The sequence below is a fragment of the Mesoplodon densirostris genome, chromosome 15 (assembly GCF_025265405.1).
Source record: "Mesoplodon densirostris isolate mMesDen1 chromosome 15, mMesDen1 primary haplotype, whole genome shotgun sequence".
Lineage (NCBI taxonomy): Eukaryota > Metazoa > Chordata > Mammalia > Artiodactyla > Ziphiidae > Mesoplodon > Mesoplodon densirostris.
The window spans coordinates 46,914,207-46,936,533 of record NC_082675.1 but is presented as its reverse complement, the minus strand read 5'-3'; the positions used below and the strand labels follow the sequence as shown (position 1 = coordinate 46,936,533).

The 22,327-nt window shown below is 36.5% G+C and overlaps 1 protein-coding gene across 1 annotated transcript in view; it reads left to right on the top strand.

Moving 5' to 3' along the window:
* The first annotated feature begins 1,013 nt into the window (after window positions 1–1,013).
* LOC132502488 (desmocollin-1-like) overlaps window positions 1,014–22,327 on the top strand; it is a 36,523-nt gene continuing 15,209 nt past the window's right edge. Inside the window, 12 exon segments of the mRNA XM_060118362.1 lie at window positions 1,014–1,080; window positions 2,072–2,093; window positions 2,095–2,266; window positions 7,879–7,978; window positions 7,981–8,022; window positions 9,187–9,353; window positions 10,668–10,927; window positions 11,076–11,222; window positions 18,051–18,259; window positions 18,590–18,832; window positions 20,155–20,276; window positions 21,001–21,255. Of these exon segments, the coding sequence (XP_059974345.1) occupies window positions 1,014–1,080; window positions 2,072–2,093; window positions 2,095–2,266; window positions 7,879–7,978; window positions 7,981–8,022; window positions 9,187–9,353; window positions 10,668–10,927; window positions 11,076–11,222; window positions 18,051–18,259; window positions 18,590–18,832; window positions 20,155–20,276; window positions 21,001–21,255 (1,806 nt within the window).

The following is a 22,327-nucleotide window of genomic DNA, read 5'->3' as shown; positions in this document are numbered from 1 at the left end:
TATATATTTTGCGGTACACGGGCCTCTCACTGTTGTGTCCTCTCCCGTTGCGGAGCACAGGCTCCGGACACGCAGGCTCAGCAGCCATGGCTCACGGGCCCAGCCACTCTGTGGCATGTGGGATCTTCCCGGACCGGTACACAAACCCGTGTCCCCTGCATCGACAGGTGGACTCTCAACCACTGCGCCATCAGGGAAGCCCCCAGCTATTTTTTTATTCACTTACTTGTATAACTTCAATATGCACTGTAGGAAATTCCTGTAACCTCTACAGAATCATACCACAGCATGCAGACAATAATAAGGAGTAGACACAACACATCTGTGAAATTGCTGCTGTGGACCAGAGCGCCAGACCTCAGGCAGAACTGCAGTGCTAGGTGTGACAGACTACACCAAAATGCTTAGATGGGGAGATAACTTCTGATAGATGTTATTGCAGATGGCTGTGTATTCCTGATTTGCCAATGGCAGATGAGGAGGCATCACTTCTTTGAGTGGAGTTTGTGCACACACCATCTATGTTTGTACCCACGGCCAAGACAGGTTAACAAGGCCAAGAATGAGGGGAGGACATGGGAGTGGGTAATAGCCAGGGAGGACTTCAGAGCATTAACATGGGGGGAAAGGGAGGAGGGCTGAGGATTGAGGATGCTCCCTGTTGCTTCTGCCTATGCGTCAAGTGGCAGTAGAAATTTTGAAAGCTGTGAGGAAGAGCTAGTGGTACCCCACCCTCCCCACTTATAGGAAAACCTCTTTCCATTCCGAGGTAATTGAATTGAAGGAGGAGGACTGACCTGAGAATAGGAGGAAAGCAATTGTTCTGCTGCTCCTCCTCCTGTCATTTTTACCACTTGCCTCCTGACTCTTCTCCAAATCACGTTCATCCACGTCAAGGTGGCAGCAGAATATCCCGTACAAGTGCCAGCTGTCGGGAATCTGCTGAAGCCACCCTGTGCATCCCAAGCTGCCCTGTTATCCAGCACCACCCGTGACCATTGGGACTGCTTCTGATGGCTGTGGCCTCCACTGCCCCAGGGAGCATCTTCTCTAAGCAGCTCCTTTTCTCTTTCCTGGTGAGTAACAAGCAAAGGATTAGGGAGTTCAAGCATGTTACTGTGTGTTTCCCTCCTTCAGTCTGGGCTTGAAAGAGAGTAGGGTGGGCCTTACCTGGTGGCGCAGTGGTTGAGAGTCCACCTGTCGATGCAGGGGACACAGGTTCGTGCCCCGGTCCGGGAAGATCCCACATGCCGCGGAGCAGCTGGGCCCGTGAGCCATGGCCGCTGAGCCTGTGCGTCCGGAGCCTGTGCTCCGCAACGGAAGAGGCCACAACAGTGAGAGGCCTGCGTACCACACACACACACACACACAAAAAAAAAAAAGAAAAAGAAAAACACACCTTGTATACAGAAGTGGTATACTTCTCTATACTTTGCCCAGTGCTTTGAGGTTTTGAATTAATCCCTTATATCTTTTAAAAGCACTTAAAAGGTACACAGTCTATACTCTAAAGACACATAGTAAATATGGTAAATATATTAAATATGAATCAGTAAAGGAAATATTTTGATACAAACACTAAGCATTATTAAGTTTGGGGTTTATTAAGCCTATAAAAGATTTTATAGAATTAGTACTTGCAGTATTACTGAGAGATATTACTTAAGTATAGACCAGTTTTCTTATTTTTTGCAAGATAGTTTTAACTATCACAGATTATTGCAAACAAGTTCAAAATCTGACATCATACAGTTTACTACATATAATAGAAAACAACACATTTGTACATATACATGCGTTAAAGTGGAAACAATAAATCCAGTGACATTAAAAATATTTTATGTCTGTTCATAAATTATTTTATGATGAAAGTAGTGGAAACGGTGACTCCATCAATTTAATTACTTAATTTTTATGGCCTCTAAGTTTTAGAATAGTAATTACTCCACACATTCCAAGCATAACCTCCCCCTTTTTGCTTCTCATGAACTAACTGGAGGTTGTCATTCCTGTAAAACTTGTTCTATTCTTGTTTCACTTTACAAATTACAGTGAAATTTCTTCCCTGCAGTGAATCTGAAGGAGTGTCTCCAACCTAATTCAGTCAAGCGATCCTGACTTCGGAATTCTAGAAGATGGCTCCATTTACACAACACATGACCTCATTTTGTCTTCTGAAAAGAAGAGTTTTTCCATTTTGCTTTCAGACACTCAGAGACAGGAACAGAAGGAGATAGAAATTGTACTGGAAGCAGGAGGAAGGAAGGTATATTAGGCAAGACTTAAGCACAATAATCTGCTCACAGGAGCCCTTCATCTCATCTATTTCCTTCTGTGCTAAAATTATTGCTCTTGAATGCTCACTTGTTTGTCTATTCCACTTATAATTAACATACATAAAGACTAGATGGTTTTAAGGAATAATAGGGCTATTTACAACTGGTGTAAAAATGAACAACGCAGTAGCCAAGGAGCAAAGTCAGAATATCAAATGTTTTCAGGTGTGGCAATGAGAATGACCTACCTAAAAAATAAAAAATAAAAAATAAAGAAAGAAAAAAACAACAAAAATAAATAAATAAAAAAGAATGACCTACCTGCAGAACAAGGCAAGGTGGGTCAGTGAAGATTCATTCTGGCTGGAGATGTGGTGCTCCACCCTGAGTGGCTTTCTCCCAAGTAACTATGGATTTGAGTCTCTCTTTAAAGAGGAGATGAGATCATCTACAGTTTATTTCCATCTTAATAGAACTTTCTAAGAGGTCCCTCTCTTCAGAGAATGCAGTAGGGCCAGTCCACCGGATTGGCTTGAATGTTCTGACACTAAGCTCGTCTTCTTGCAGTGAGGACTCGATTTATAAGAGACTTTCCCAGCTAAATTTGTTTTGATTACAAGAACTCTTCATCAAATTTAGAATATGCTTACATATTACATATACTTTACATTTGTTATACATTTAGAATAAGGCTTACAAAATATTTTTTTTATGTCCAAATTGTAAAGAGTCTCCATATCACATAAAATAAAATATGCTGGAACACCTGTGTGTCTTTATATAGGTATACAAATGCTTTGCACAGTAGCTAGTATTTTAACAAAATTTCATCGTACCACTTCTAGCGGAATAAAATCAATTCTTTAATATTTGTTAATGGATTATCTCTTTCTAGGCGGGTCACTATTTCTCAAGATAGCATCTTTCACCAAAACCCTATAAAGTTCTGGTTGGTTAAGTGACAAGTGATTAAGTCAGGAAATAGGTGAAACTGGTTCTTACTCTGTGTGTGTGTGTGTGTGTGTGTGTGTGTGTTATTAATAAAAACAGAAATTATGAAAAACAGAAATTGTTCGGGCATTATCCATGATATTGTTATATACAATCGTTACTTATTTTCTTCACGTTACTATATATGTGAAAATCATAGTATCTAGAATGATACGCAATGCTATATTTCTTCACTTTAAACATTTTGACCTTTTCATCAAAAAGCCAAATAAATAATTGATAAATATGTATATTTACATACATGTGTATGTAAATACATAAGTTCTCTGCTGCTTTTATAGCTTCTTCATAGGAAGAAAAGCTCTAACACTAGCAGTCGTTCTTGTGGAGAAATAAAAAGCTGCCTGCTCTGTATGTTGTGATGTACACTTCATTTCTTATTCTGCTGATAACATGCTGTTTATGGATTTTTGAGGTCTTTAGCTGCTTCTCACTGGTCAGTCTGCTGTCTCTTTTGGCTTCTTATTAATATCATTGCAAGAGGGGAGGGAAAGAGAATAATTTATAATTAAAATAAGTTACTGGGCATTCCCTGGCTGTCCAGTGGTTAGGACTCTGCACTTTCGCTGCTGAGGGGATATATATGGTCAGGGAACTAAGATCCCAAGAGCCGTATGTTGTGGCCTAAAATAAAATAAAATAAAACAAAATAAAATAAGCTACTTCACTATTTTTTGACATCTTTTAAAGGACAAAGGAATAAAATAGTTGGAATTTTTGCTCAAAGTTGGCCTTTTGAGTAATTTTCCTTCAGAATTACTTGTGTTTCTCTAGTTTCCATTAACATGCTTAAGATTGAATTGACATTTAGAAACACCAACTGCAAATCAACAAAATTCATAAAGTATAACAACCAGATGTAAACATGGTGCAAGTTGTAAAATCTCTTGAGACAATGTGGAATAGAAGCCTTCTCTGTCAATGTAGAGGTTAAAATTAAAATAGTATGTCTTTGCTTTTCTATCAAGTCAGTTTCATTTACTGTTTTTTACTGGAAAGCTTATTTCTCTGGAAATTAGTGGATCTTCAGTATCTGCCACTTTTGCTTTTAGTCTTGGACAAGTCACAACTTCAAGAATCTGTTTTCTTCTCTGTTTTATGGGCTGCTAATTGTTGTCTTATCTACCTCAGAGCTGTTGTGATCATTAAATGCCATAATGCTGGCAAAATCACCATATAAACAGTAAAGCTCTCTAAAAATATTCTAATGGCAGAGATCAAATAATGCACATATTCCAGAATTTTGTCCTCAAGACTGGGGCTTTTGATGGGATTTTCCAATTCTTTGCTTTTACCTAAGCTATTTGAATGTTAAGTGTTAATAAATTATTGTTGTTCGAAATAATTTGATTTCCTTGATTATTGGGAACAGGGTCTAATTCAATACATATCATTACTGTGCTCCCATTTGCTCTATTGCCCCATGTTGTATTGTTTAATTTTGTCTGGTAAAGATTTTTCTGGATGAGTCACACCATTATTGCAGTTGAAGGAATTTGTTTTAAACCATTCAATGCATCTAGTCTTTTAGGGATTTATATAAGGCCCTTTTGCAAGTTTTTTAAAGAAGAGTTGTATAAGAAGTGAATTTTCTTCAATAATTCCAAGTTATTTTATGAAAGAAAGCAGCTGCAAACACTCTTCCTCTTTGAATGTTGAGGAGAGTCTGTACCTTTTATAAGTTTATAGGGAAAAATCAGCTCAATCTGGTCCCTTCTTACCTATCCAGCCAGAGCCTTACTATCTTGTAACATATGATTTCTTTTCCAGACACACAAGTCTATCCATTGTCTTTAAATTCATGTTGCTAGTTACGTTCCGTACACACTCAGCTTTGGTGTCACTGCTCTCTCCTTTCCTCTCCCCAGTCTACACACTCAATACCCCTCTCTACAAGGGTAAATTCAAGCCCCATCTTCTGTTGACAACTGTTTATACATTCCCAAAGATGAGAGCAATTACAGAGATAAAGGCAAATTATAGTGCAAAAGGGATAAAAGAGATGAGGTTCTTCAAGCTACAGAAGAATTCAAGGGGAAAATATCACAATAGTAGACACAAGAAATTTAAATAATACTCTTCTAACTTAGCTAAAAATATGACTAATTCTACTAAAGTATAGTATTCTATGTATAGGTATTGTAACAATATTTAAATATATTATTATTGCTTTTAATATAGAATAATGGGAACTAGACTGCAAAACCATTAGTTGTATTGAGCTTTCTGAAACTGCTGCTTTAGTGACTAATTATGAAAATATTTATAATTAGTTTCTTTATCATATGAATATTAGTGGATTCTCCAAGGGATCCAGGCTGTGGTTTAAAGTTCAGCTGCATTTCTAGTTTAAATCATCTTTACAATAATTATTTGAATTTTTATTTATTTTGGAGATGCTCAGCACATTAATAGTGAAAAATCAAACTAGTACCTGAAATAGTACTGGAAACAAAATCACTACATCTGAAAATCAGTGGAATGTGGAATAACAATATTTATTTGTAGTTGAGCATCAGGAGCTATTTTAAACTACAAGTGATTATACAGCGAGAAGTAGATGATCATTTCCATTGAAGAGAAAAACTAGCAAAAATTAGTGTAAATTACAGCAGGATGGACTTAGGTTAGATAGGGAGATGTTTTAATACCAACGTGATGAAGTAGAAGAATTCATTACAAGTGGTCCCATAGAATGTTTAAGACAGTTTTTACAGAAGGCAAACTTAAGGGGTGGTTTATTTTCCTAAAAAAAAAAAGATGGATGGAATTGAATGCAACAAGCTATTTACTGGTGAATTACCCAATGTAAGGCACTGTGTTAGGTGCTTCAATCACACAAATATCCTAAGTCTCAGGCTTTCACCCCTGAGGACAATTGGAAAGTAATAGGGACATAAAACAATTACATAGTTTTTTCTAGCCAAAACTCTCAAAATGACAGCAGTTTAAAGAAAGAAAAAATTACATCAAATATGAGGGGAGGGCTTCCCTGGTGGCGCAGTAGTTGAGAGTCCTCCTGCTGATTCAGGGGACACGGGTTCATGCCCCGGTCCGGGAAGATTCCACATGCCGTGGAGCAGCTGGGACCGTGAGCCATGGCCGCTGAGCCTGTGCATCCAGAGCCTGTGCTCCGCAACGGGAGAGGCCACAGCAGTGAGGCACGTGTACCGCAAACAAACAAACAAAAATATGAGGGGAGAGGGAGGGATTGATAGGAAGGCTGAATAGTGTGGTGGTGGTGAAGTGGTGATAATACCCTCCTGTATCCCTGAGTGCAGAATTTATTAAGACAGGGATCAGACTGACAGAAATCAAAGTATCAGTTTTATTACTGAAAAAACCCAGCTGGAGGTTGCTTGGGGAAAAGTGAAAAAGGGAACAGAGAGAACATGAATGGTTATTTCAAAACCTTCTGTCCTAGAGATTGGAGTGGAAATTTCTTCCCCTCCAGGTTAGCATGTGAAGATGAGATGTTTCCTTTCCACACAACAGTGAAGATTTTGTGTTACTTTGGTAGATGATAGGAAGATCACTGAAAAGTCTGATTAGCTAACATCATGATTAAAATTGTGCTTTGTGGAAATGAATCTGACTCTTGAGGGCTACATAGTTTGGAGAAGGTCAGTTAGGACAACTGTAGGAAAGTTGGTAGGACATGTGTGTAGGATACAATATGAAAGGATACATTTGGAGTCACATGAGGATAATGGCATTGAGAATAGAAAAGGGAAGTGAATGACAGAGACACAGAAATGCTGTAATCTCTAGAACCTGGCAACTGACGAATATAAGGCTAAAGAGGGGGAGGAGTTAGATACCTGAGATTTTAATCCTGGTTTAATCCTGGTTCATTTTAGAAAATGGTTAAGGTAGGGAAATCAGGAAGGCTAGTTGTGGTAATGAACTGAGTTAACACAGACTTCACTTTGGGCAGGTTTAGTTGCTACTGTCAGTGAAGAAAATCTGTTTAACTCAACAACCATTTACCAGAAAACTTCAGAAATAATTTGATGGTATTTAAAGAAAAAGGGCATTAAATCCTCACATTTGGGACCAAGATATATCATTTTGAGATAGAGTTTGGAATATATATATATTTGATTTTATTAGCATTTTTACTACACAAGAAATACATGTTACTGATAGAAAAATGAGAAAATACAGGTAGAGAAAAGAACACAGTCGAGTCACCCAGAAATAGTTGATATTTATATGCGTATATAAATCTACAAATAACTAGAGTCATATTTTGTATAAACTTTAGAAAAAATACTTGTTATTAGCATGACTAGGGGAAGTCTACATGCATTCTAACAAGCAGAACTGCATGCAGTTAATTCAGGGAACAGAATAGCCTCCTTCACCTGGAGTGCGTGGTACTTGGTGAGAGAATAATGAGAAAGGATTGAAGCCATAGGGCAGGCATAGTCTGTGCTGCTGTGTTGTCTCTCTGTTGCATAAGTTCTTAGTTACATAGGCCTTTGTCAATGATATTTTAAAATATTACATCTTTCCCCAACCGCTAGGTTTAATTTTGTGCCTAATTTGTTATTCAAGAATTAGCTGATGATGTTTGTCTACCTTTCAGATCTATGCCTATGCAACTACTGTGGACGGTTATGCACCTGAGTACCCACTCCCCTTACTATTCAAAGTTGAAGATGATAATGATAACGCCTCATATTTTGAAGACAATTGACTGTCTTTAGTGTGCCTGAGAATTGCCAAACCGGTAAGTTCACATCTTAGGAAAAACATGAGAATTTTGCTTCAGTTGAATTCTTCATTAATCTTTTAGGCACAGTTATGCAAAACATTTTTAAATGCTTGCCTTTCATGGATATTCTACATAAAACTTTGTAGTCTTATAAGATCATAGGCGCTTCAAAGGCAAACCTTTTTTGTGCTCATTTTCTAGGCACATGTAGAAGGCAGCTAACTGATACACAAAGTTACTAACTTTGTTAGATTAATCCACAATGACAGACAAAGGCTGTTTATATTTTCTATTTTGATCATGTACATATGTGTCCCAGATATATTTATAAAGCAATAGAGCATTTGAATCTTTATAAAGTCTCAATATTTTCAAGGACCCAGAAATAGATTATGGTATGGAAATGCTGATCTGGCTTATAACAACATATGCATTTCTTTACTTAGCTTATTTCCCAAACAAATTGAAAAAATTTAAAACTGGTTTGATGCTCTCAGCAGCCAAGATTGTGGCCTCATCAAACCAAAGGGCATAACAAGTCTAGTTCATTCTCAAAAATCACAAGATATGTTCTTAGTTTCTATGTGCATATTTAACATTATTTTGTGTGCACATTTAATATTATTTTCCCACAATAAATGGTTTGCTAAAGTAACATTACCAATACTCTGATTTCTGAGCCATAAAGCTTGTCCAAATGATATTCTGACTGTTGCATAATGTTTGTCTTGTATGTATTAACAATTCAGCACATTTATTAAAATATAAAAGCATAAAACCTTTGTTATCATATGCAAAGCTGTGCTCTTCCTTTAACACTATCAAGTGGGATATTAAAGAAACAAGATATACAGAGAAGGTCCCATCAAAAAATGGCCCATGTACTGGATTGAGAGGAAGAATTTGAGAACCTCTGTTACCAACGGTGGGGTGGATGTTCTCACACATGCAGAACACAAATTATGTTATCCACAGTAGCCACCTAACTGAAGTTTCCAGGTTAGGGGTTCTTGGAGTTGTGGGAGAGCATTTAGATACTTCTCCACTTATCTGTAAAATCAGTCAACTTGTGGGGTTTTTGGGAGAATATGCCACAGCAATGCCTTGATTTTATTTTTGTTTGTAATTCAATTATATCGCTATCTTAGGTTGTTGACAGTATTGGATTTATCTAAACAGGAACTTCAGTGAGAAAAGTGACTGCCATAGACCTCGATGAACCTGATGCTCTACATACTCGTCTGAAATATAAAATCTTACAGCAAATTCCAGACAATCCAAAGCATTTCTCCATACATCCAGACACAGGTGTCATCACCACAACTACACGTTTACTGGATAGAGAAGTAATGAATTGCTTAATTAATTTCTCAATCACTAAACTATGTGTAAACTGATCATGAACTCCCAAAGAAGTTACAGTAAGTATTTTCATTTTGTGTTCCTTATAAAATTTTTAGAAACTGTCCTTTAATTATAATATTGCTTATTTTTCCTTTCTTTTTTTAAATTTCTTTAAAAAATATTTTTGGACTTTTTTCTAGATTTCTTTCTTTCTTTTTTTTGTTATTTTGATATATTTTAGTCTCTAATCATTTATTGTTTTGGGATTCTTTCTAGTTACTCAGTTCATGAACTAACAAATCCGTATATAATATACTTTGAGAAGGTGTTGCTAGATAATATTATACCTTTTGACTCAGATACTCAGAGTAACTGCTCCATTATAGCCAAATCTCATGTCCTAGTAGTCTTATTACTGAACCAAACTCAGGCCCACTCGCCCTCTGGCAGTAAAGCCAATCTACTGACACCAAGTTGTAGTGAAGGAAAGTGCAGCTTTATTGTAAAGGTGCCAATACGAGGAGAACAGGTATCTTGTGCTCAAAAACTCCAAACTCCCCTAAGGATTTTAGCAAACCATTTGTAAAGGCAAGGTGAGGGAGGGGCATCCCAGAGTATGTGATCAACTCCTGCACAGTTCTCTGATTAGTTGATGGTGAGGTAACAGGGTGGTGTCATAGGGGTTAACATTATCAGTCCTTAGGCCTGTGGGCTATGAGCTCATGGTCATCAAGTAGTTAACATCTTCCATTTGGTGGGGGCTTTTCACATCTTTAAAACAATTCAGGAACTGTGCATCAGATACTATTATCTAGGCACTACAGAAAGGAGCTAAAGCAGAGTATATGGGGGAGAAGTCTGCCCTGGGAAGGCCCCATAGGGTCCTGCTTGGTTACAGTCTATGTAATTATTTTGTATACTTAGCTTAGAGGGACTTTTGCTAATTTAGTTATCACTGTTATCCCATTTGATAATAATAAAATAATGAGAAATAGTCCATTTGAATTTATTCAAACACTTATTCTGTATTTCTATTAGTATTTAAACTTGTAATAAAAAAAAATGAAAGCAGGACCTTTCCAAAGGAAAGCGAGAAGAAAAATTTGTTGAATCTTAAAAATGAACAGTTTTACATTTGATAGTGTTTGTCACTATAGGAAGCTAATTATTCGTCGTTAATACATTAGCAACAACTTTTGGTAACATTTTACACATAAAAATGATTTTCCCTTTTGTGCTAAAACTTGGAAACATAGTTATGTCCTCTATATATATGTATATATAGAGAGACTCATTATGGTATGTTTATTGAACAGTCATTGAACTATGATGTACATCGCCAAATGGTTTTGCAAATTGGTGTAATTAACGAAGCACAATTCTCTAAAGCAGCAAACTCACAAACTCCTACTATGCGCATTACAACTGTCATTGTTAAAGTTAAAGACCATGATGAGGGCCCTGAATGCCAACTGCCAGTAAAAGTTATTAAGAGTAAAGATGGCCTCCCAGTGGGCACAACACTCCTTGGATACGAAGCAGTGGATCCGGACAGCGGCACTGCTGAGGGCTAAAGGTAATGTATTTTCAAAATTTCCTTCTTTTTAATTGTGATGATAATTGATTTCAAATTTGGGAACATCCTATGTATTTTTAGGATGACGGATTTTGAGATTATGTCCACTCTTTGGTTTGAGCATTTACATTTGATTTCTAAAAACTAGGTATAAGAAGATAAGAGATGAAGATAACTGGTTTGAAATTAATGGATACACTGGTGACTTCAAAACCGTAAAAGCTCTAGATAGAAAATCAACATTTGTAAAAGACAACCAGTACAATGTTTCCGTGATTGCAATGGATGCAGGTGAGTGCAATTTTCTAGAAATAAAATATAAATATAGGACATATTTTAGAAAATCTTGGAGCTAAATTTAAATTTGTTTGTTTCCAGATCAAAATTTAATGCAAAAAATGTTTGCATTATGATTGCTTAATTGCTTGGAAACCACCCAATTTAGGTCCCAGTGCATCACTAATGCAAAACTAGGAGGTGGTGAACGGCCGAAGTCCCAGTTTCAAGGTCCATATTATTTGACTTCTTCCATGGACATAGTGGCATCATCAAGGATCCCTATTTTTCTCAGGAGTACAGATTTAGATTATTCTGATATGAACTTGCTGGAGGGATTCAACCCACCTTCAACGGTTGTGTTCAGATAGATTTGTTCTGAGTCTCTCTTACTGGGGAATAAAACATTTATCCTATTTCCTAAATAAATGGTCAAACAATGATTTTTAATGTCTTTGGCTGAGGTTTACAATCATTCTCCAAGGTTAATTCTAGAACCTGTTTTGTGAAGAACTGTTCTTCAAATGTCCTAAAGTAGAGATCTCGAAACTCTTTTGAATATATCCTCCAAGCAGTAAATCATTTTTGAATATAGACCTTTGCAGTGTAAGCCCTGTCAGTTGGCTTCTCTTTTTGTAATGCAAGTGTCTGACTTAAGCTTTGATTGATATCTCAAATAAACACATTGCTAACCACAGAACTAGATCAAGAGCCAGGCTGACCCCCACCCCGTCTCCCCAGGCTCCTTTGTTTTAGAGATCTTGGTTGATTTCAGTAACTCACCATTTGGGCTGCTGGTTTTATCTCTTCCTGTGCTTTAAATTCCTGCTCTTGTGTTTTAAATTAAGAGTGAGCCTGTGAAACCCAAGGCCCCAGCCTCCACCTCAATAAAAGAAGAATCCCAGGTGTCACTCCCCTTGCCCCACCCCGTCCATTCCCCACAAACTTACTCTTGTTCTGTGGCCCCATGTGTGCCAGGTAATTTCCAGGACTTGTAAGTAATAAACCTTTGTTTTTTTTCAATGTTTCCTGACCTTTATTACTTAGGACATCTTGCACATAAGAGGAACCACAAGGGCCAGTTCAGCTGCAACCTTGGTTATTGATAGGCTGAGACCAGTCCATAACCACTCCCATATATTTACTAGTGTGTTTATTTATATACATATACTACTATGCTAGTGTATATATCATAAAAATAGATATTAAAAGAAGATGATAAAAAATATAAATAGAAGTTACAATATGGCATTCCACCACACCAATTACTCACTCATTTGGGGTAAATTTCTATTAATGATAAAGGTGAATGAACTTGGGCTTTTATGACAGAGCCTATGTTTTTGACTATCTGCTTAATCCAAGATGGTTTCCATTATTTTTATGGTTAGCATATTTTTATATACTAGATGTTCAAAAAAACAAGCTGGTAAAGCAATGTTGTGGTCTTTTTCTATAGAATCACTGAATTTCTTTAGAAGGAATGGGCGAGTGTATGAATAAACACATATCAAATCTCACGGAAATAAACAAAAGTTGGAAGTAAGTCATGAAATGTTTCATGTTTATTCATTTTGCCCCTTGATATTTTGATAATAAGATAAAGACAGATGTTTTCTCACATATTATACCCATACTTTTTTCTATAGCTTTACACTAAAAGCCACATCTATGAAAAAAATAGATTCTCTGATGAGAGACAAAGGTTAAACTAATGAAGATACTGCTGCTTATGATTTATAGAGGAAGGGCAAGCCAGTTCATCTACATGTGTCCCATTCAGGTTTTTTCCTTACTTCCTCTCTCAGCCTTGGTCTATTCCTGTTAACCCTGGGATGGAAATGGTCTGTTACACATCATAATCAGTGAGATGACCAAGCAGTTTGAAAGAACTATGCCCATGAGCCAAAATTTTTTAGATTTCAAAATCTGAAAGAAAACCTCAATTTGAATATTATTACTTAATCATGTGCATATGATCTTCCTTTCCTCTTGATACCTCTCAACAATCTTTTAATGTAATTCTTTCAGTATAAGTAGGAAAAAAAATCTACTAAAGAATGGGGAAAACATTAACTGAGAAATATAGTTAACATTGCCACTCCTTTATAATCCTGGTGATTTGCTGCTTCTATATAGGCAAAAGTGAAATCTGAATGGTTCAGGAACACAATTATGATGTCAAACAAGGATTTATATTTACTCACTTATTCCACAAATGTTGATTGTCTTTTAAGTTCCAAGTACTAGGCCATGAAAATTAGGATTCATAAGACAAGGTCAAATTTTCATACAATATCAGTTGAGGGATTATTATGTTCTCATAACAGATTCCCTGGTATGAAAATGTTCCCCATCAAAGAATGTATGCATATCATGAGAAGTGGAAATCAGTTAAAGAGTTGCCCACCCAGATTAAAAGATAAAGGGAGGAAACTTCACGGAAATGCAGAAGCTTGGTGATAGAAAATGAAATACTTTTTGGAGAGAAGGAAAATATGGAAAACAGAGATATAAGAAATTAACTTGGTCTTTTGGTGACAAAAGAATGTCTTTAAATACAGTGATCATAGCACAAAGAAATGAAATGTCAAATCTAAACTTTGTGAGTCTATGTCCCAGGCCCATGGATAACTTGGATGTGCTCAAGAAGTAAAGATAAAGGTGCTATAAATGTTAATGGAAAACCGTAGGGTGTCATGAAGGATTTTGTTTATTTGAACTTTAATCCATTTAATATATGCTTCCAAGGGCCAAATATATAAATAAGTACTTATATTTCCAAATGAATGTTTAGTTTTGATGCTCATAAATATTTTATGATGATGATCTAGGTATTCCAGCTTTCTTCGAATCCAGTTTATTTCCTTGTATTTTTTGTGTCAATATTTTTGTCAGTCAGTCAGGCTGGTTTCCCTGCTTTCACTCTAGAAAGCACCGTTTTATACACCCTCCACCTAGAATTAGACTGCCCCTCCTGTTTGAAATTCAGGTCCCTTTGCTTCTTCAAATGAATGGCAGTGACATCTTCTGTGGTAGCTCTCACTAATCTTTGTTCAGTTTGCACGCGGGCGTTCTCTAGTTGGCAGTGAGTGGGAGCTACTCTTTGCTGTGGTGCACGAGCTTCTCATTGCAGTGGCTTCTTTTGTTGCGGAGCACGGGCTGTAGGTGTGCGGGCTTCAGTAGTTGCAGCATGCAGGCTCAGTAGTTGTGGTGCACAGCCTTAGCTGCTCTGCCACATGTGGGATCCTCCCAGACCAGGGCTCGAACCCATGTCCCCTGCACTGGCAGGCGGACTCTTAACCACTGCACCACCAGGGAAGTCCCTGTTCAGTTCTTCTATGAACACCTTTTACGCCCTCCTTCCCTGGGAATAATATCGTAATTATCACAGTTGATGTGTCTTCTCTATAAAATGGTGCTCACATTGTTTCTCATGTACATTATTTTCCTCTAGCTAGACTCTGAACTCATTTTCATACAAGGACCCTTATCATTGCTAAATATCTTTTTTACCAAGCATCTGGCAGAGATCTTGGCATGTTTGCTTCGTGTAGGTACTGATATTTGTCACTCCTCTGTTGTTTGAGAGCCCTGTGAATCTCCAGGTCCAGGTTGTGAATTTCACTACCAAGAGCTTTGCAAGTTCAAGTGCATAATAGGCACCTGGAACAATTAGTTTTAATGTATTATAGAAACTTGAGTTCAAAAGTTTACAAATGCTTTGTTATATTCGGCTGTAAAAAGAATTTTCTTAAAATAAATATTTCAGGGTTGTCATGTGGAAGAGGTAAACATTTTGTGTATAGTCCAAAATAACCCATGAAAAAATTGGAAATGATTAAGGGGTGTATTATAGCTTGATAGAAAGAACCTGAAAACTTTCTAGTGGTTAATTAAAGAGTTCTGTACATGGAGTGGGCTGATTCATAACAGTGAACTTCCAGTTCCTGGAAACTTAAATAGCAATGGAGAACTCTTGCATTTCAGAGTCCCTATTGTTGACATGTAAGTTTAGATTTTAGTTAACCCAAGATGTACTTTCTAGCTCCAATATTATGACATTCCTTACTCACCGATACTTGGCATTTGCTTATGTGCTTAATTTAAAATAAGGTTTAGAAGTAGACAAACATACACACTCAATTACCTTCTCACAATCTTCAACTATTATCAGTAATTACTTACTTTTTGCTCTATTTCTCAGAAGTAAGGAAAAATTTGCAATCAGTCTTTCATAGTTTTAGAAGGCATCTAGGACTTTGTTTTCAGCTGTGGCTTTGACTACTATCCATTTTAACAACTTCAAGTTTTCCCCTTTTTAACAACATGCTTAAAACAGCCTGTGATGGAAAATAATCATTTATGTGATGAATGTTGGTTGAATTTTTTTTTTTTTTTTTTTTTTTTGCTGCACTGCGGCATGCAGAATCTTAGTTCCTCAACCAGGGATCAAACCCACGTCCCCTGCATTGGAAGCGCGGACTCTTATTAACCATTGGACCTCCAGGGAAGTCCCTCTATTTCTTTATTAGATTTTTTAAAAGTGAGATTTCTATTCCTTAAAGAGAAATAGTTCTCTGCTTAAATTTTAAAAAGTAAAATCAGAGCACACATGTTGACTCACAGGTAGTATCTGTAATTTTTTTTTAATTAAAAAAATAAGAGCTTCTTTTTCCCCATTATTCACTTCTTTGTTAGGGTTTGAAGTTGTTACTTGTATTCAAATTTATTTACAAATTTATGGCAGTCCCAAATTTTTATATGCTATTGCAGATTTTTTAAAATAAAAATTGTATCTCTCTTTATTTTTTAATAAATTTATTTATTTTATTTATTTTGGGCTGCGTTAGGTCTTCGTTGCTGTGTGCAGGCTTTCTCTACTCTTCATTGCGGTGGCTTCTCTTGCTGCGGAGCACGGGTTCCAGGCATGCGAGCTTCAGTAGTTGTGACACGTGGGCTCAGTAGTTGTGGCACACAGGCTTAGTCGTTCCGCAGCATGTAAGATCTTCCTGGATCAGGGCTTGAACCCGTGTCCCCTGAATTGGCAGGCGGATTCTTAACCACTGCACCACCAGGGAAGCCTGCTGTATCTCTCTTTAATTTTTAGATATTGTAAAACTTGTTCAGATAAAATAGGTATATACTGCAGTTACCTTATGTAAGTGATTAATTTAAAAGTCACTTTGAATAAATTAATTTTTTAGTTATTCAACAGAAAAAGTTGCACTGAAATACACTATCCAATATGGCTTAATTGTTATTTCAACCTAAAAAGAAAAAACAGATTGCATTTACACATGATTTATGGTAGTCTTTATGATAAAATCAATATTTATGCACCAAAATTTAGACTAGCATTCAAAGCAAAAAAAGTGAGAAATTTCATCAGTTAGTTTTCTGTTTATTTCAATTTTGAAAGCTTACCATTTATAGTAGTTTGTAATTTTATTACAAATGATAAAATTTGAACATGTTTTTTAAACTTCAGTATCTCTTAAACACCAGTAATGGGCGTTATGTTAATTAAAAATACTTATTTAGACTTACGTGTGAAACATTAGGCCAATAATAGTGGAGAGCTGGAGATGAGTAACAGTTCTTATTCTCTTTTTTTTAAAATAAACTTATTTTATTTATTTATTTTTTGCTGTGTTGGCTCTTTGTTGCTGCGCACGGGCTTTCTCTAGTTGTGGCAAGCGGGGGCTACTCTTCCTTGCCGTGCGTGGGTTTCTCATTGCGGTGGCTTCTCTTGTTGCAGAGCATGGGTTCTAGGTGCGTGGGCTTCAGTAGTTGTGGCTCATGGACTCAGTAGTTGTGGCTCGTGGGCTCTAGAGTGCAGGCTCAGAAGTTGTGGCACATGGGCTTAGTTGCTCTGCGACTTGTGAGATCTTACTGGACCAGGGCTCGAATCCGTGTCCCCTGAATTGGCAGCCGGATTCTTAACCACTGTGCCACCAGGGAAGCCCAACAGCTCTTATTCTCAAAAGCAAATTGATTAAATGGGGGTGGGGGGTGCAACTTTTTTACAGTTTATTCAATTAATTTTTTTACAAAGTCTAAAAATAGTAAGTGCATTATATTCAATGTGTTAGTATTAAGTTTTAAGTTAGCCAAGAAATACTGTGCCCAGATCACTAGGCACTCAAGATGAATACAACTTAGCCCTTAGGATGAACATGTTCACAGTTCAGTGCATGAGCCAAAGATGAACCAAGGGTTCTGAGAAATTGAAGGAGAATGTGGCTACCATTGTCTGTAGAAGTCACAGCAGGTTTCATGCGGAGGTGATATTTGAATGGATTCTTAAAGGATAATAAGGTTTTGTCAGGCAGAGAAGAGAAGAAACGTATTCCCAGCAGTGGCAATAGAATGTGCCAAAGCTGTACACAGGCAGGAGCACACCTACTGAGTTTGATGGTCAGTTTTACAAAGTCTGAACAAAGAGTAGATGAAGAAGAAGGTCAAGAGACGAAGTCAAAGAAGTGACTATGACCAAATGTAAAGTGTTTGTATTTTAAGCATGAATGTATGTTCTTCCTAAAGAAAGATGTAAGAAATCAATTTTCTTCTTAACTGGTTATTCCTTAGTGACATTACTTATAATCTCATACCTTTCAGTTTTAAAAAGCACCTCAAGATATCATCTGATACAGCTACCAATCTCCAAGGAAGAGTAATGTCACTATTTTGTACTGGTAGCAATGCTATTTGTGGTTCAGAAAGTGTATGAAATTCCAGTTCAGACAACTAGTAGAAAGCAGATGTCAACTGTACATCATAGAGATTGTTGAAAATAAACTTTAAGTGAAGAAGTATCCTATTTTTTGTTTTTCTTATATAACAGATCTTGCACTGGAACATTAGTAGTTCTTTTGGAAGATGATAATGATCACTCACCACAAATTGGAAAAGAAGTGACAATTTGTCGGCATGATAAGGATTTTGCTGTTCTCAAACCTGTAGATCAAGATGGACCTGATAATGGGCCACGTTTTCAATTCATTCTCGATAATTCTGCCAGCAAACTTTGGACAATAGAGACATTAACGGATGGTATGTAGTTATGCTAAACCTTCTAATCAATAGGAACTTAAGATGGTGGTCTCGATTTTCACCTTAGTTCATTATAATAAATAAATATTAATTTTAGTAAATTATTTTATTGATCCCAGAAAAAGGATAATACCTTGTTTTTTAAAACAATGAATAATATACTTATGTTTAGACTCTTGTTCTGAATATCTTTAAGAAAACATACAAATCCATTTTAATATAATATTTGAATAATATATTAAATATAGAATAGTATAGGTAAGCATAGAGCAATGTCAGTTAATTTTCCTGGCTTTTCAAGAAATCAAAATCTGTCTTTTTTTCACATAGGTAAAACTGCCATTCTTCGTGGACTGCAAAATCTTGATTATAACTATTATTCTGTGCCTCTCCAAATAAAAGATAGACATGGTGTTTCTGCAGAACACATGTTATCAGTGAGAGTATGTGACTGTACAATTCCATCTGAATGTAGAATGACTACTAAAGTTCCGAGAGATGCAAGGCGATCAAATGCAATACTTGGAAGATGGGCTATTCTTGACATGGTGTTGGGTTCTGCATTGTTGTCATGTAAGTATAATTATCTAGAATGTGTTAGCTGAAATGTTATCTAATATTTTTTAAAACATATGGCAGTTCTTTACATCAGTGACATTTATAGCCTTTGATAAATGTGTCCTTTTAAAAATCTTGCGTGAACTCTATGGCTTGGGGTACTGAGTCATAGATGAATAAACCTATCAGTAAGAGCAGATTAAATTTAAAGTAATTTTCAGAACTATAGCCTTAGTTCTTCCAAGAATTAGCTGTGAGACACTGGGTAAATCATTTCCTCTTCTTTAAGTGCTTTTTTCCATGTGTGAAGTGAAGAGATTGGATAAAATTAATGTTAAGATTCTCTCCCGTACAAAATATTATAGTCTCTCAACCAGCCACGTTCATATAGTGAATGCACAGAAAGAGTTAGTGAAAAGAGTAGTTTCAAAATTTACTTAGATGTTTATGCTCATTATTAATGTATATTAATGAAGTGATTTAGCATACATCTTAATAAGACTCCAACGTGGGAGAAATGGTCATATGGTGAGCCACTGAGGAAAAGTAATGGATGCAAAGAATCCTAAGATTTTGCATTCTGCAAACTGGTTTTTGGAGGTGCAAAAGTGATGGAAATCATTACCCAGGCTTCCCTCCTTCCTTCCTCCCTCCCTCTCTTCCTCTCTCTCCTCTTTCCTTTGTTTGCTCCTTTCCCCTTCCTTCCTCCCTTTTTTCTTTTTTTAACAATCTATTTGACTACATACAGCCTATTTGCATTTACAAACTTTTCCCATAGTCTTTACTTTGTCTGTGTTCATTTATTTGTGTTTCAGGTTAAACTGGATATTCCTCTTAGCACTTGATGTACACTTTCAAAGCCAGGCACTGATTTTACATAATTGCCTTTCCTGTTTGATTTATGCCTAATGTTCTTTGTTTTGTGACTCTAAGATCTTTGAGTTGTTCTCTGTGGATTTTAAATACCAATAATACTAGCTTAAATTCCAATCAAATGAAGTTACTATTTCAGGGTGGAGGAAATAAGGAAAGCATTTAATTCTGGACCTGGGAAGAGAGCTATTAATAAACTATGTTCACTTCATCTTTCTTCCTTTTTATTGATTTGTATCTTATTTAGCCTAATAACATAACCTCACTAAGACAGAGCTGGTCTGTATACTAATACATTTGTTAATATTCTGTTTTAAATTTTATGATCCAAAGAGATCTCAATTTATGGAACAATTTTTTTAAAGTTCTCTGAAGAAACTTTAAAACAAATCAAATGATTCAAATGAATTAATATATACCAGCATGAAAAAATGCTATTTTACTTATATATTTTTATTTTTTAGGTATTTTGTTTACATGTATCTGTGTTACTGCTAAGAGTACAGTAAAGAAATGTTTTCCAGAAGATGTAGCCAAGCAAAACTTAATTGTATCAAATACTGAAGCACCCAGAGAAGAAGTGATGGTAAATCAGATTTCACTTTGCTTTGTATGGTGGTTCAATGATGACAGTTGATTATTATGTAAAATAGTAATAATAATAACAGCTAATGCTTACTGAGCACTTATTATGCCAAGCAGAGCTCCAAGTGCCCTGCATGTATTAATTCACTTAAACTTCATAATTCTACTGTATTAGTTTCCTAGGGCTGCAATAACAAAACACCGCAAACTGAGTAACTTAAACAGTTGAAACTTATTGTCTCACAATTCTGAAGGCTAGAAATTAAGACATCAAGGTATTCACAGAACCATCTCTCTCTGGAGGTGCTAAGATTCTGTTCCAGTCTTCTCTCCTAGCTTCTGATAGTTCCTTGGCTTGTGACAGCATAAATCAAGTCTTCATATGGCATTCTGTATGTGTGTGTGTCTGTGTCCAACTATTCCCTTTTGGATTAGGGACCCACCTTAACTGAGTATGACCTTATCTTAATTTAACTAATTACATCTATAACGACCCTATCTTCAAATAAGACCACATTCTGAGGCACTGAGGGTTGGGACTTCAACATATGAATTTTGTTGTGGGGAGGGGATACAATTTAACTTATAACACCTATGATACGGGTACTATTATTATCCTGATTTCATGCATGGGGAACAGAGAGGCACAGCAGTTAAGTGATTTGCCCATGGTGGGAAATAAGTGAAAGAAAATTGTTAGTTTCAATCTGATTTATTCATTTTAGGAAGCAAATATTAGACTCCCCACACAGAAATCCAACATCTGTGACACAAGAATGTCTGTTAGCGCACTTGGTGGCCAGGGAGTCAAAACACATCAAAGTTTTGAGGTGGTCAAAGGCTACTACACTTTGGACCCCATCAAAGGAGGCAGACATCAGACCTTGGAATCTGTCAAGGGTGTAAGACAAGGAGTGACGAATACCAGCAGATACATATACAACGACTGGCACAGCTTCACCCAACCTCGGCTTGGTGAAGTAAGTGCCAGTGTCTTCAAGTTCATATTATATGAAAGTACACTACTTATAAATCAGGATTTCCCCAAAGTTTTCCTCCTCCTACATCTGGAGCTCATCACCTTTTCATGTTAAATTATCATAGAGATAGATGGGTGTTAGGTCCAAAACCAAAGAGAAAAACGATTTTGTAAAGTTCAATTTTTAAAATAAGGTTTACAAAACTTGATCTAGGAGTGGAATATGTAGGCATTTTATACTTTAGGACGTGTAAAAAAACTGATAGCTTCTTCCCTAAAAGTTGCCAGGAAAATCACCTAGAGTGAAATATTTGTTATGGAGTACTGTGCAGATCACAAATTATAAATATTTTTAGTATGTTGAATCCTCCATGTGGTTATGAAATCTTGACTATCGCCCTCAACCAGATAGATCGTTAAGCTTTTATGTGGGGTTTTAGCTCCTTGTTTTATGCTCAGATCAATCAACATAGATTAATATTAGCCAGTTAATGTATTATATTATTATAGGTATATAATAGTGTATAAACATAAGAATCATAGCTTATTTTGGTTTCCCCCAAATATGTGAAAAAGTTGCAGAGATACATTTCAGTTATACAATCTCATGTTTAAATGGGAAATTGTAAACTAGTTGTGTGATGTATGTGGAGCTTTTGTTTTCGTCAATGTGTTCAGTAGGAGCATTTATATATTTGCTCTGCTTTAATAATGAATATAATACAGACCAATCATTTGCTTTTTTTTTTTTTTTTTTTTTTGCTGTTCGCGGGCCTCTCACTGTTGTGGTCTCTCCCGTTGTGGAGCACAGGCTCCAGATGTGCAGGCTCAGAGGCCATGGCTCACGGGCCCAGCCGCTCCACGGCACGTGGGATCTTCCTGGACCGGGGCACGAACCCGTGTCCCCTGCATCGGCAGGCGGACTCTCAACCACTGAGCTACCAGGGAAGCCCCCATGTGCATTTTTTATGTGTAGGGATCCATTAGAGGACACACTCTGATTAAAAATTAAACAGTAATAGGTAAATCAAAGACATTATTTTTATGCTAATACATTTAGGTGTTTTTTAAAA